Raw genomic sequence first — 15,105 nt, 5'->3', positions numbered from 1 at the left:
TCTTTTTTTTTTTCTTTACTTCTCTCGCACAGCACTCCGCACGATCATGAACAGCGACGGCGGCTATGCGACCAACTTTTTACTACACTTTGTGCCGCACTTGTGTGTGTGTGTACGAAATGGAGATATATCAGCGGCGGCGTATCACCGACGATCGCATCAACGCCCTCCGTGGTGGTCTCCGCGTCGCTGCAACCCCTACTCGAACCGCCCTCGCGCTTCGCCCTTGCACTTCTTTCCCTCTTTCCCCCGATCGCTGCAACGCTCGCCATATTTCACAGGCAAACGAGAACAGGCCTCAAAAATTGCCTGGCGGCGGGCTGGCGTTTTTTTTTTTTTTTTTTTTTTTTTTTAACACGCACACGGTGTGTTGGAATTGAAATAACGCAGTGCGTAAATGTACGTGGAAACGATCGAGCCAATTTTTATAAATTTTCCAAATCGTTTCCCTCCTTTTTTCCGAATTTAGCCCACCGTTGGAACTTCCTTCGGTCCACCGAACTGATTTCCCTGTCAATTTCCGCCAAACATTCGAACGCGTTATTTCAAGTGGGATACTCTGTATATTTTCTTTTCGCAGTGCGCTTTGTATGTAAAATGATTTGCGGTGGCGGTACCACACCCACAAGGCTCGTGGGAGGGACGATAAATAAATACCCCCGTACTGCAATTAACTTTATCTATTTTTTTTTTTTTTTTTTGTTAACTTTTTTTCTTTTCGTTCTCTTTGTTTTTTTTTTCTCTATTTAAGTTTTACGGTTACGCCGTGACGCTGTTCCTCATTTTTAGTTTAAAAAATGTAACGTTTCACACGTGCACCGCGGCAGCGGAATCGCGATGCGCTTTCAAATAACCCGATTTTCAGAGGTATAAAATATCCCGACGGCCAATATACCTTACGTTAGATAACTTACGGCACGCTGGTACCGAGTACACACGTATACATCTACATAGGTATACGTCAGACGTACGACGAATGTATGTGAGAAATACATTTGATCTTTGAAAAATCGATTATGTGGGTGTATATTACGTACGCATATATATATATATATGTATACCTGTGTGCATTAACCATCTGATACGGAGGAGATAAATCGTGCCGATATATAAATCATTTATTTTCTGTTATTCAGGTATATCTTCTTGGCGATTTACACGGGTGAAATGGTGATCAAATCGATCGCTAAGGGTTTCATATTGAACAAATACACATACCTGAGAAATCCGTGGAACTGGCTGGATTTTTTAGTAATCACCAGCGGTTACGCAACCATCGGAATGGAGGTTGGAAACCTCGCGGGGTTGAGAACGTTCAGGGTGCTCAGGGCGTTAAAGACGGTTTCCATCATGCCCGGTGAGTAACGCATTGCTTCTATATTTCGAGTGGAAGCGAAGAGAAAAAAAGAAAAGAAAAAAAAAAAAAAAAAAAAACACGTAAATATATAACCGCTCGTTAGCCCCGCGTATACACCCTGTATTAGGGGTGATGTAAACGTGACTCGGATTATATCGGATAAATTTTTTATAACTTCGCTAAATTATCGTCACCCCTGTGATTTCTAACGATCGACAAAAATTTTCGTTGCATCTACCGGCCAGCCCGTACCCCTGCCACTTTCGTGCTAACGCTTGAAAAATATATGGGAAGATCGATAGTTTTTATCGGGAGTGAATATATAAATCCGCGGTGAACGAGCGAAGCGAAATGCACCACCTAATTCTCTCAGCGAAAGCTTCGGCTACGTATCCATATTAAAAGCTACCTAATTTATTTTAAATCCCATCGATCCTTGGAGAGAGAGGAAAATTTTCCCCATCTTACGTCGATCGCGACGAATTTCGCGCCCCGCATAACGCTCCGTAAATTCGGTAGTTTCGTACAAATCCCGGGCTCATTATAATTCGCTCCCAGGTCTGCTTTGCGGAATAAACGACGATTGTCGTGGTAGTTTTCCTACCGAAAGGAGATGTCATAATGGATTTTGTACAACGCTTGGATTCCCTGACGTTCGCCAGATGGAAGCTGATTGTCGGTGTCTCACTGAAATCTCGCCGCTTAATCCCGACTGATTTCAACTCTTTTCCGCCTCGGATCGCGACGAATTCAAAGCCATTGTAATGCACGTACCTACTATACCCTACGGATCGTACGATCCGTACGCGGTACTGTTTGCTTGGTTGATTGCGAGTTTCGGCTGTGCCGTAAAAGGCCGCGAAGACCTGAAAATTTCGATCAGTGGCGAGAATAAATGAGGAAAATTGTCGCTCCGCGGTCCGTTGCGTACAAATTTTTTTTTCTCGCCGCACCGGTCGAAAATTTTTTTTGCGTTGCGTGTTCGCAAGTTTTACAACAAACTTGATTAGCCGCTCCGCCATTCTGTACCCGCCGGTAGCTCGACTGGTCGCGAGGAAACTAAAGGAAAATACGACGGCCGCTAATGGCCAAATAATGGGTGGGATCGCGAATTCTAGTAGGGTATAATACCAGCTAAACTATAGCAAAGTGAATTCATTTTCCTTCCTTTCTTTTTCTTTTTTTTTTTTTTGTTATATTTCAATGAATATTCCAATGCGAGTAAATTGTAATTCGATCCGAAATTTGAATTCGCTTATAATTAGGATACGCGATATTTGTAGACGTGTGTGTGCGTAGCAGATCGCTTCTCATGGCGATAATTCGGATTCGAATGCCCGGAATTTTATCTCGGCCGCAGGTAAAACCAGGAGCAATTTTTCGGATGAAATTATTGACGCGCGACCGCGGACCGCTGACCAATACCGCGTGTGGTGTGTTTGCACGCGATTTCGAGCAATTCGAAGCCTGAATATCGTGGCCAAATATTTCGATGTACGGGAGAAAAAAAGAGCCGAATTTTACGTATCGGACGTAAGATTGGGCGAAACGTTTTCGGCAGGGCGTCGATAGGTGCGAAAACTTTTCTATTGCTTACGATATTCGGTGGGGAAACGAAGAGTGGCCGTACATTGATAATTTCTCGTAGTTTTACGCAGCGTATCCTGCACGTGGGTGTACATCAGGCGAAGTGAAAATCTGGTAATCGAGGTATGTGGAAAAATAACGATCGGTTCGTCGTAGGCGTAATTCCGTACGATGACGTTGTACGTACATACTCGAATACAAAATGCGAAGAATAGAAAACGAAGGGTAACGAAAATCTGGGGGGAAATTATGTATCACGCGTGCAGTAACAGCTGAAGTCGATTATTATCAACCCTCGCGGTTATACGCGTACAATTCACCCGCGGTGTATATAATAAGCCCCGCAGATACAGCGAAGTCGAGGTAAATATATTTTAATTTTTACGAGAAAACTTAGCTCGTAAAACTGCCCTCTCTTTCTTTCCCGTTGCAGCCGCACTCTTACCTAGCTGTACATACGTATACGTGTACATATTCCGTACAGCGCGAATATTCCTTCTAGCCGTTAATTAATTAAGGATTATTAAGGGGGCCGGTGTATAAGGTGTATATAACATCGGCGGTGCCGTGCGCTACTCCGCTCCTCTATATTCCGCAGACCCCGGTTATGGGCTCGCGTTAAATAAATTACGTCAGTTTAAGGTCGCGAACGTAGGTAGTAGGCTCACAACGGCGAACCAACATTCGTTCGATGTCCTCTCCGCGTGAAGCTGCCTGCTGCCGCTCCGAACGATCGCCGTTCTTCGGCGACTATTGAAATTTCGCGGTCACGTAGCCCCGACTCCGTAATCGCATTACCCCCCTCCCCGCAGCTCACCCCCTGTCAATCGAGATGCCACGCGTTGCACAAATTTTCAAATATTTCCCTCGGACGATCCTCGAGCGCGTTCGGACTCTCGGATCAAAAATCAAAACATTCACGTTGCACCGCGGGGACGAGCTTCCGTGTTCCGTTTTATGATATTCCGAGAGGGGGAGGATTTTGCAGCTTCATCGGTGCAGGGGTGTTTTTATCGACGTACCGTTCGTACGTGAACGAGAATTCTTCAGAACTGGTACGGCATAAGAGAGACGACGAATTCAAAGCGGGGTGGGTGTGTCGTCGATGTGACCATTCGCTACCTACGTACGTACAGAGACGAGGCTCGCCTTCACACGCGTAGGGAGGAAACAATCGCACCGTGCAAAAGAGTCCCTCTGAAAGTGTAACTAAAAGTAACATAAAGCGAGCTTGCGTAAGTATCCACGTAGTATACCTATGTACGCGGGTAGTACGTGTGTCTAGTGTGCTCGTGTGCTACGGAACGACCACTCACCACTACGACTTACTACGACCTCAAAGTTGGGGTCGATGACCCTTGTTTTCGCACACTCGACCGCCCGCTCTCTCTCTCTCTCTCTCTCTCTCTCTCTCTTTCTCTCTGATCATCCCCGGCAGAAACGAGAAACAAAAAAGGAGAAATTGAAATTAAAATTAAATGAAAAAACGACAAAGTAAGGTGACCCCCCCGCGACAAAGAAACACTATTGAGGATAAAAAGGATTCGAATAATAACGATGATACAATACTCCTACGAGATGCCTTTGAGAGTATACAGGGATGAAAATTACTGCAGCGGAGATGAACAACGAAAATCGGATCAAAATGTTCGCGGAAAAACGTATATATTTATTTATACCGAGTCATTCGCGGAGAGGGAAGACGTCGATCGACGAACGAGTCGAAAGGTTGGAAACTATCGTAGGGTGGTTTTTTCTTCCCGTGTACCCCGAAGAATTTCGGTTGTTTGCCCGGGAGCAGGATAGGTGAGAATTTCGTACTCCTCGATGTCGTTATCCAGCTTTCTTTGCATCTTTTACCTTTCCCCAATTTTTGTCCATCTTTCTCTCCCCTACCCCACATGGTCGCTTACCTCCTCCCCCCGTCTATAACAGTACCTGCTACCCGGCTGTCGCCTATCTTCGCTTTAACGGGTCTCTGAAACTAGGAGCCGCGAATGAATTCAGACTCGCGAGAGCGATGAGAAACTGGAAACGAAAGGGGGGTCGGTGGGGGTCGGTGGGGGTCGGCGGGGGTGCGAGAGAATTGCACCGAGCGGGGATGCTGTGCTATTGACCTAGTCACCGGTACATTCGTACGGCGGGTGTCGGGGGTAGCCTCTTCCCTCCGTTCGCCGTCCCCTCGAACCACCCCTTTACCCTCGCTCCTCGCCACTCGTATCTCTCCTTCTCCCCTCGGCTTTTTCCCCCCTCTTCCCTCGTCGGTTTGATTCCCTTCTCTTGAACGGCATCGTTAGAGGGCATTCATTCAGCGCCGGTTAAGACGCTCGCGAAATCGAACGTCGAGTGTTCCGCTTGTATTCTCCATTGTCCTTCCGAGTGGGTTCTTCGCTCCTACCCGCGCTGCTTTCTCTTTCGTCTTTCTCCGATACCTCGCATCTTCCATTTTTTTTCATCTCTGCGGTACCGAGGATATTTTTTTCGGGGCACGTCCCACGTCGAGTCGCGTACGACTCGCGAAATTACGACCGCACGCGCGCTACGCCGTACGAACCGAACGAATACGATTTTTTTCGCGACGCCGCGGAGAGAAATCGACTCTCCCTACGCTAAGATCGAATTTCATTTTGGGCGTGCGGACAACGCGGAGTATCGCAAAGATGAAAATGAAAATGAAAATGAGGGAAAAAACTTTGCAGACCGGAGAGACAAGGAGAGGCGATTATTATTTGCTCGGCCGATATGAAACGTTGAAATATTGATCGCCGCGGAGTTCTTCGCGATGAAAATACCGGAGAATCGTGCATCGTGTGTATTACAACGGTAGGTGGGACAGCTACAGGTATACCTACGCCGAGAATTTTTGCCTCCATTTTGTAACGCGAGAAGTTGCAGTCCGTGTTACCCCGGTACGTACGTACGTACGTACGTACACCTATCCGACTTTATTTTTCATGTACGCCGTGCGAACTGAGAGGGGGGATGAATTCGCGCGGATGTCTTATTTACAATTCAATTTCGCTGAGAATTGCGGGTCAACGGGGATCTCGAGGTTCTTCTTCGTGTCGAGAGGGGAGGAGAAGAAGCGTAAGAAAAATAACTGGAGCATGAGCCGCGTAAATACTTTTTCATGCCGCAGACACAACAGCTGTTCCAGGCTTTGCTTATTTATTTAATTGTTTTATTCGTTATTATTATTTTTTTTTTCTTTCACCGTGCTTTTCGCCGTACTCGCGAACACGGCGACGACGGAATTCGTCTTTTCATTTCGTCGATCCGAAACGACGCGGCACCCCTCAAAACCGAAAACTACTTTCGACCCCTGGAATTTCCGTGGCGTTCCGCGCGTTCAAACTCATGTACACCCAAAGCGTACGACGACACTTTGAATAAGTTTCGCTGCAATTTTTATAACCATTATGTTACTTAATTGCACACCCGCGTTCGCCAAAATATCAGGGTAGAAACCTCGTGTTAAAATTTAAAACCAACTCTCGGCGTACAAATACAAAGTTTGGGTTTCAAAACTTTTCTCACGTGGTAGCCGCGCCGCGTGGCTTGTGGTTATTTGTAATTAATATTAATAGTTTTAAAAGTGAAAAAATTATAATTGTGATAATAATAACAATAATAACGACGACGATGATAATTTTTGCCCAGCTACTAGCGCTAACACGGAGTAAAAAGTTTTCGGTGGAAATTAAAAAACTCAGGCGTGCAGTGTACCCAACGTACGCGTGCGTACCCCTGCTCGCGATGTGCGTTAAGCCTCCCCTTCCGGCTACGGGGATAATAATTAGCTCCGTCCCTTTGTTTCCGAGTGTTCGAAATTTTTTTTATTAACAAAGCGTCGGTAATTGCCGAACGAAAAAATTCACAAGACAACGTCTTTGTGCGGATTCTCGTTCGCATTTATTATTCACGGGCAATCGTTCTCGCCTTCCAGGTCTGAAGACCATCATCAACGCGTTGCTGCACAGCTTCAAGCAGCTCGCCGAGGTCATGACGTTGACCATATTTTGTTTAATGGTCTTCGCCCTCTTCGCCCTTCAAGTTTACATGGGCGAATTGAGGAACAAGTGCGTCAGACAGCAGGATCCAAACGACACTCAAGTGGACTGGTACGAGTAAGTATCATGCAAAAAAGACGACGACTCCGCCAGATTGATAATAAAAAAAAGGAACCGAATTTCTTTCTGCGTCGGTCCCATTGAATTTCGGCGGTACGAATAATTCGCCGACGTCTCCCCGCGAGATAAGCGTGGCAATTTCCCTGTCCGTCGTATGAACAGGGTACACTTCGCACCCGCCGTTATTGTATATTCATGCGGTCGAAGGTCATTATTCTTCCCGGGTAGGAAAAATGAAAGGGAAACGTCGACGCGGAGGTTCGTCGAGCAAACAAAAGGGAGCTGTATACAGGGATCGCGAGGTTAACTGCGCCTAATTATTTAAGGACCCTTTCGGCGGCCCGTGATATTTTCATCGCTGGCAAACGGGCGGCGAGAGCCGATAATTTTTCACAGAAATCCCGCGCCAGATTAATCGCCTTGTACGTGGCGTACGATATAACGTGGAGCGGTAGAGCTAAGGTGGTAGCTTAACGCCCGATGCGGTAAGACCGCGGCTAGTTCCAGTTATGAATAATTTACGATACGCCCGCGCCGGTTCCTTCGGTAGTCGCGTAGCTCCCGCCCGCACTCGACGACGACACCTCGAGGGAACCACCTCACGGCCCGCCGGGGGACCGGAAGTCACGACGGGACGGGCGACGGGTTGAAAATAAATTCAGGCGAGCGCGGTCCCGCGAAGAGGGCAATTATTATCGGGGGGGCGGAAGATCCACGTCGTCATCCCTCGCGCTCTCCGGGGCACCCCGTCGTCGATGCGGTATACATTCCTTATCCCGATGGAAAATCTCATCAAATTTCCGGCACCCGTCGGATACGAACTGAGAAATCGCTGCCAAAGCTGCGGCGGCTTTTGATACACCACCGCCGTTAATATATAGTCCCGATAATAATTATTTCCCCCCCCCCCCCCCGGTTTTTCACACAAAGATAAATCGGACAGGTCCTACGGGTTTGTTTACACGAGTCACGCGATTAAACGCTCAAAAGAACTCTCAGAGGTCCTTTACGCAATTAATCAAATAACCCGTCAACGTCTGCGATTCGCTAAAGCGTGTTATGCAACCGAGTCGTCGGTCGATCGTCGATTCGAAAATGTTCGTTCGTCCGCGACTCGAGTTTCCATATATGTATATTCTCCAGAGCCTGATAGCCGTTGAGTCGTAGATCTTGGGGTTGATCGATTTCGCCGCCTTGGCGAAGTGAACTCGGTTGTCTGCGTAGCGTGCGTTGGGGGAGGAATCCGAGCGACGGCGCGAAAAAAAAAATAAATAAAAGAAATAAGGGAAAATAGGAGAGAAAAAAAACTAAGCGGCAGAAGATAAAAGATCGAGTCGGAAGTAATACCCCTCTCGGATTCACAGCTATTCCGAAAGTATAACTGAAGAACTTGTTCTTCCGTTTTTATCGCCAACAGGTGGAACTGGAACTCCTCCAACTGGGCCTTCAACGAAGCGGAGGAGCCCATCATCTGCGGCAACGTAACCGGCGCCAGGTTGGTCTATATATAATTCAATTAATGCCAAAGTCAAACTTTCAAGATAAGTTGTTCCATCGCTAACACGTAGGTGCTACGCGAAATTACAGTTGCATCAATCTCTCGCACCTGATACGAAACTTGATGAATTAGTTTTATGAGCTTCGATTCGTCTATTCGCGCAGCGAGAATGGACGTGAAGCAACCATGCAAATTAATCCTTATTCCAGACACTGCAATGAGAGTTACACGTGCCTGTGCGTCGGACCGAATCCCAATCACGGTTACACGAATTTCGACAACTTTCTGTGGTCGATGCTGACCACCTTTCAACTGATAACTCTCGACTACTGGGAGGATGTCTATAACAAGGTTTGAACGCGATAATAATTTTTACTTTTCAATGTTTTCACCGATCGCGAAACCGTCGCGGTTCACGAATGTAGGTAGAAGGTGTATTGAAATTTTAACGGTGAAAATTAACGACGGAATTTTTGAAATAAAAAAACCAAAAAACCGAAAAAAAAAAAAAAACAAACAAAACCAACTGAACAGGTATTGTCGGCGTGCGGACCTATCAGCGTCTCGTTCTTCACGGTGGTCGTGTTCTTCGGATCGTTTTACCTCATCAACCTGATGCTCGCTGTGGTGGCATTGAGCTACGAAGAAGAGGCCGAGATCACGAACGAGGTATAAGCCCTTTAAATTATGAATAATTATTCCCAATTTACCTGGAGTTTCGCCTCGTAGCCTCCCGCAGCTCCTGTTAATACCGGATAAAATTACATTCCCGTCGCGTCGTCGGCGTCGCTGATCGTTACGAGGCTTCGTTCGAAAAAAAGTCCTTTCCCTCTACCGAACGGGAGAGGAAAAAAATCCGTCGGTCAGGAATAAAATATTCTCGACCGGGAAAAAAGAAAAAAAAAAAAACATTTCGCGGTTGGAAAATTTACAGCTGCAGCTAGGGGTGGTGGCTCGGCGTTAATCAGATTTCGGTAATCAGCGTAGACGTCGACGGAGGAAGGCCACAATGGCGTCTGAACTCGATAGCGATCCATCGGCCTTGCTTACCACGCTGGAATTCTCGTCGAAAAGTGTCCTCGGGGTTGTGGGAAGTTTCAGGTCCTCGTATACGGTGACAACCCTTTCATCTCCGCTCCGTCGGACACTCGAATTTCGCCACTCCGAAATAGCCTCCGTAAAGTATATGGAAAGGATAAATGTATAGGACCGTCGTCGCGTGTTTTATCGATGTACAGATATCCGAAGTTCGCGAACGAATCAGCATTTATCGACCGAAGCATCTCCAGTCAGCAGAGACCTCCACCCCTCCCAGTTCTATCCTCTTCGTATAATTCCGCTTTCTTCATCTCGAACGGTATAATTTTTCATCGAATCTCGTAGTCCGTAGGACTTTCGCGCGACGATGATCCTTTGAACTTTTGTAGATCGGGTACCTTTGTTTCTACCGATGAGATATGAAATGGACAAGGGCACACCGGTGGGAAAAGGGAAAAATAACAATTTCCTCTATGGACTCGCATTTAATAAAATGTCTTTTCTCTATTTTTTTTTCCCCTTTTCGTTTCCCTTATTTTTCCGCTGCTCCTCCAGGAACGGAGGAAGGACCTGACCGACCACCGTGAGGACTCGACGTTTAGTTTCGACCCGACAAAGATCAACATCAAGACCCTCACGAAGGACAAACAGAAGAAAATTGACGCCCGAAAAGGAGTTCTACTGAGCAGTTACACCAGGAAAAAAACGAGGAGAAGAAAACGCGGTAGGAGTTCGGCGGGCCAGGAGAAAAACGGCGGTACACGCAGCAGGTTTGTGTAAAAAACATTCGTCGTTTTCACATCACCGATTTATTTCAATCGATTCGTTCGAATCATCGGCGTGTGCAAATTTTAATTCAGATACCTTCGGCCGAGCTACAAATGAAAACTAATATTCGTACTGTGAGCGCGTAACTTTTAACGCCGATACATTCGCAGCAGCCAAACGGCGGGTGTACGTGAAATGATATTTTACATAATTGATTCGAATGCAGCGTTAATGGAGTTTGTTAGCGGTAGTTTATTTCATCGTAGATTTTCAAAGTTTCGAGCTCTACGGAGCGGCGCGTCGAGGGTCTCGGTTCCAGCGAATTCATTAGTAAGTTTCAGTTAGCGGGTCAAATATGATTTAAGGCGACTTATAAATTATAATACAAACCCGGAGTCCGTTCCAGTTACTTGTTTCCGCGGTCCGTGCGGTCTCCGTATACAACGCGGTACAAACCACCTCGCGAGACGAGATTCGTAGCGCGCCTTCTCAAATTTTCCACGGTACCGCCGAAGACGCGCCTTCCGCTCCCCTCGTACTCGCGCGGACAAAAAATTTTCACGAAACAATGCTCGAGTCCGACAAAAGAGCCGAGGGGAAGAAAAAAAAAAACCGCTCGAATTTTCCTCCACAGGTCAGTGACGCCGAGCCCGAGTCCGAGTCCTCGGCACTCGAGTGTTCGGCCGTCTCATCTCCCGCTGCAGGTAGTCGCCGCGACGCGTCCCGTCGACCCGGGAATCGTCCACCGTCTGGCCCCGCACAGGGGTATGTTGCATTCCCGGCAGGCGAGTAACAACAGCAACCAGCAATCGTCACTGGACGATTCCGGAGTGGTGGACGACCACGAGGGCGACCACGACGGCGACGACGTCACCTCGGCCGAGGAACACGAGCGCAGGGAGCACCGGGTCGATCGGCAGGAACGGCTAGCCGTCGAGCAAAGGTGTCGCCCGGACAACGAGAAGCATCGTCAACAGCAGCAGCCCCCCCAACAACCGTCCGTCACACAGCCGGTCACCGTCGCCGTCCGTACGACCAACAGAGAGATAAGGGTCCTCAAATGCAACGGAATAAAGACGAAAAAGCACAATATGTACACCCTGCCTCCCGACTACTTGTCTCACATCGTTGTTTTAGGTACGTTGTCGCTACGCTTCGCCTTCTTTCGTTCGATTGTACTACTTCAATTGGACACCGGTGAGCCAAGGACGGCGGAAAATGTTGTACGGACGCATTTCGCTAACCGTCGGTAGATTCGAACTACACGGTTGCGGTAGTAACCGTTTAAACTCGTACCCGTCAGGGTAGTTACTTCCGTTCGAATTAACCAACCCCCCTCTCGAACTCGAGAACTTTGCCCCAAGACGTACACTTGTATAGATATAGGTGAGCCGCGGTAACGATAGGGTGCCCGTACGAACTGATTCGACGTTTTGATCCCATTTTAACGGTTACCACATTCCGGGAAAATTATCCGAGTCTATTCAAGTTTTCCGACAAACTGCTGGTTGCTTTTTCGAGTTGTAATCGAGAACCGTTTATTACCGCGGTAGATGAAAGTGAAAAACAAAAAATCATACTCGTTTTCGAGTACCCGCTGAAAAGAGAGTGGTGATTTTTTGTTCATCCGTTTCTCCGTTATCTCTATTAACGAGTAAATGAGACGAGCTAGCTCTGGGATAGCGAGCGAGTTCGTTCAAAGAGCACTCGCGTCATCCCAGAAATAATACATGAGGGTGCGGAATTTCGGGATACGTCGAGTGGCTCGATATACGTGAACCGTCGCGTCGCGTCGTTCAGTGCAAAGCGATGTAATCCTATTCCGACCGGTGGGTCGCGTCTGACGTTGAGCTGCACTACTGCGGTTGATCGGCCTGTACGGTGGAGTCGTTCGTCGAGAATATACCCAGTGAGATTCTAGTCCGGCTGCAAAGGATTTCCGTACAATTTTTTCAGCCACTTGCGCTCGCCCCTCTACAAGAATTTAGAAGAAGTAACGATTTTTTTTTCCAGATGATCTTCCAGACAGAAATTGCGACCGATGCATTCAGTGTTGCGTCGACTACGACGGGTGGCTGAGGTTTCAGAACTGCCTTTATAAGGTAGCTAGCTATCGTGTAGCTATAAACTTATTCCTTCATCTGAGTTTCAAAGATCTATTTTTTAAGTGTTTTTTTTTTCTCTTCTCCTCTCGTTGTAATCTTGGAAGGAAAATGTTGCCGATCAATTTTCTCGTTTTACCTGCTTCAATATGAAGAAAAAAGTAACGATCTTCTTTCCGCCAGGTGGTGAGAGATCCACTGTTCGAGCTGACGATAACGTTATGCATCGTTTTGAACACGGGATTTCTAGCTATGGAACACCACGGGATGAGTGAAAATATAAGGCAAGCTTTGAACATCGGTAACAAAGTGTTCACGAGTATATTCACGTTCGAATGTTTCCTGAAACTTCTGGCTCTCAGTAAAGACTTCTTCAACAATGGATGGAACATATTCGACCTGATAATCGTCTCCGCGTCCCTGATCGATCTGACATTCGAACTGGTCGACGGTTTGTCGGTAATCAGAGGGCTCAGATTATTGAGGGTACTTAAACTCGCGCAATCTTGGACAACGATGAAAGTGCTGCTCAGTATTATTATCTCGACTATCGGCGCCCTGGCTAACCTGACCTTCGTACTCGTCATAGTTATATACATATTCGCCGTGATCGGTATGCAGCTGTTCAGCAAGGATTACACATTGGACAAGTTTTATCCGGATCCGGTGCCCAGATGGAATTTCAACGACTTCTTTCACTCGTTCATGATGATCTTCCGAATACTGTGCGGCGAGTGGATAGAACCGTTATGGGATTGCATGAGAGCGGAAAAGGACGAGGGTCCCGAAACATGCTTCGCGATATTCCTGCCAGCCTTGGTCATGGGCAATTTCATGGTCCTCAACCTCTTCTTGGCCTTGTTGCTCAACAGTTTCAATTCCGAGGAGCTGAAACAGAAGAAGGAGGAAGTCGGCGAGGACTCGAAGCTGGCCAGATCCTTCGACAGGATACGGTCGATCGTCAGAAAGAAGAAATACCGTCGAGAAAATTCCGAGAACGAGAAAAACACGAGGCTGGAACAAATCGTTCGAGAAGTTATGGACAAGTCGGACAAGGAGAAATACGCCATTCAGGAGACGGTGTTAAGCTTACCCAAGGAAAACATCTACAATCGATCTTACCAGGAGAGTTTGAACCAACCAGTTTTTAGTTATGATCCGATGTACCGCCAAGCCACCGTAACGACTTACAGTCAAAGCAGTCAGGAAACTGTGAGGGAAAACAAGAAGCCCGAAGACAAGGGGGATAGCAACGAAACCAACCAAGAGGAAAGCATAGAATTAGAAGTTCTTAACAAGGACTCCGGCAAACCCGACGAAGAAGTTGCCATGCTCCCCGAGAAGGACGCGGCCGTGCGGATGGACGAAACTTCCGAGAAGAGGCCGTGGCACGCGTTGGTCAGCTACGTGGACGAATTGACCGTAGGGGGAAGAAGGGACAGCAAGGGGAGGTATATCGACGGGATGGGCTCGTTCCCCGGCTTTGGTAGAAACAAACAAGCGAAAACACCGCAGGACTGTTTTCCTCAGCATTGTTATCAGAAGTAGGTGTCGGCGGTTCGGCTGCCGAAAATTTTCTCCCAAAAGTAGAACGGCGGAAATGACATTGAACTTTTCCATCAGATGTTCCTGTATCGACCGTTGCATCGCGACCGATCTCGGCGGCAAGTGGGTCCGGGTTAGAACGGCCGTTTTGTCGGTGGTAGACACCCCCGCTTTCGAATGGATGGTCTTAGTCCTGATATTCGCATCTTCCATCACCCTTTGCTTCGAGGACATATACCTGGACGATAATCCCTTTTTAAAAAAGATATTGTACTGGACGAATTTGGGATTCTGTGCTCTGTTCAGTATCGAAATGATTTTAAAATGGCTGGCTCTCGGATTTTGTAAATACTTTACAAGTTTCTGGACAATCTTGGATTTTATCATCGTTTTCGTAAGTAAGAGTGTCATCTATTTCCATTTTTATTCGTCAGTTCTTCGTTTTCATTTGACTACAAATAGACCGCATATCGCTGTGGCATGGGTTTTGAATAGCGATCATCATATATTTGAATCATATACACATGGCGTGTGTCATCACGAGCTGTTCGTTATGTATTATTATGATTATTATTATTGCCTAACGGATATTGTTAAACGTCTGTCCAGTTACGGGTGTTATATATGGCATTTGTTATTAGGTCTGGTAAATCTTTGAATGTTGTTTCCGTGTTTTTTCTATGTTTTATGTGTCGCCTCATGGACCCAGGTACGTGCGTTGTATACGTTATATCCCTAGGCGTCATCCTTGTCATGCAATTTCTTCTTTCGTTTCAACATTTTTCATTTTATTTCTTTCCAGCACGAGTTTGTTTTATTGCAAGTTAGCTACGTACGTACGTATACATATATGTATACGTCCGAATAACTCGCTAGGAAAATATTGCGCGTAGAGATATTCTCCTCCCTTCATCCCGCGCATCTCCGACATCGAATCAAACAATTTTCCTCGATTACCAATCCTCAGAGAATTATATTGATTTTTTTCTACAATCACCCACGTTGTTGCGGGGCACGATGTGTTTGATGTTGCATAACGTATTGTATAAAACGTGTCGTAAGAATGCGTTAATTTTACGA

The 15,105-nt window shown here is 46.7% G+C and overlaps 1 protein-coding gene across 2 annotated transcripts in view; it reads left to right on the top strand.

The window, feature by feature from the left end:
- Positions 1 to 15,105, top strand: part of LOC105690321 (sodium channel protein 60E) — a 65,186-nt gene that overhangs the window by 37,052 nt on the left and 13,029 nt on the right. For both annotated transcript variants that reach the window (XM_025746652.2, XM_048654089.1), the window contains exons 3-12: positions 1,137 to 1,357; positions 6,891 to 7,071; positions 8,492 to 8,569; positions 8,782 to 8,923; positions 9,107 to 9,241; positions 10,166 to 10,380; positions 11,013 to 11,515; positions 12,392 to 12,480; positions 12,664 to 14,024; positions 14,104 to 14,419. In XM_025746652.2, the coding sequence (XP_025602437.2) occupies positions 1,137 to 1,357; positions 6,891 to 7,071; positions 8,492 to 8,569; positions 8,782 to 8,923; positions 9,107 to 9,241; positions 10,166 to 10,380; positions 11,013 to 11,515; positions 12,392 to 12,480; positions 12,664 to 14,024; positions 14,104 to 14,419 (3,241 nt within the window). The remainder of the gene's footprint in view (positions 1 to 1,136; positions 1,358 to 6,890; positions 7,072 to 8,491; positions 8,570 to 8,781; positions 8,924 to 9,106; positions 9,242 to 10,165; positions 10,381 to 11,012; positions 11,516 to 12,391; positions 12,481 to 12,663; positions 14,025 to 14,103; positions 14,420 to 15,105) is intronic.

This window comes from Athalia rosae, chromosome 4, assembly GCF_917208135.1.
Source record: "Athalia rosae chromosome 4, iyAthRosa1.1, whole genome shotgun sequence".
NCBI classification, from domain to species: domain Eukaryota; kingdom Metazoa; phylum Arthropoda; class Insecta; order Hymenoptera; family Athaliidae; genus Athalia; species Athalia rosae.
Note: the sequence above shows the minus strand (reverse complement) of the source record. Positions and strands in the feature narration are given on the sequence as shown.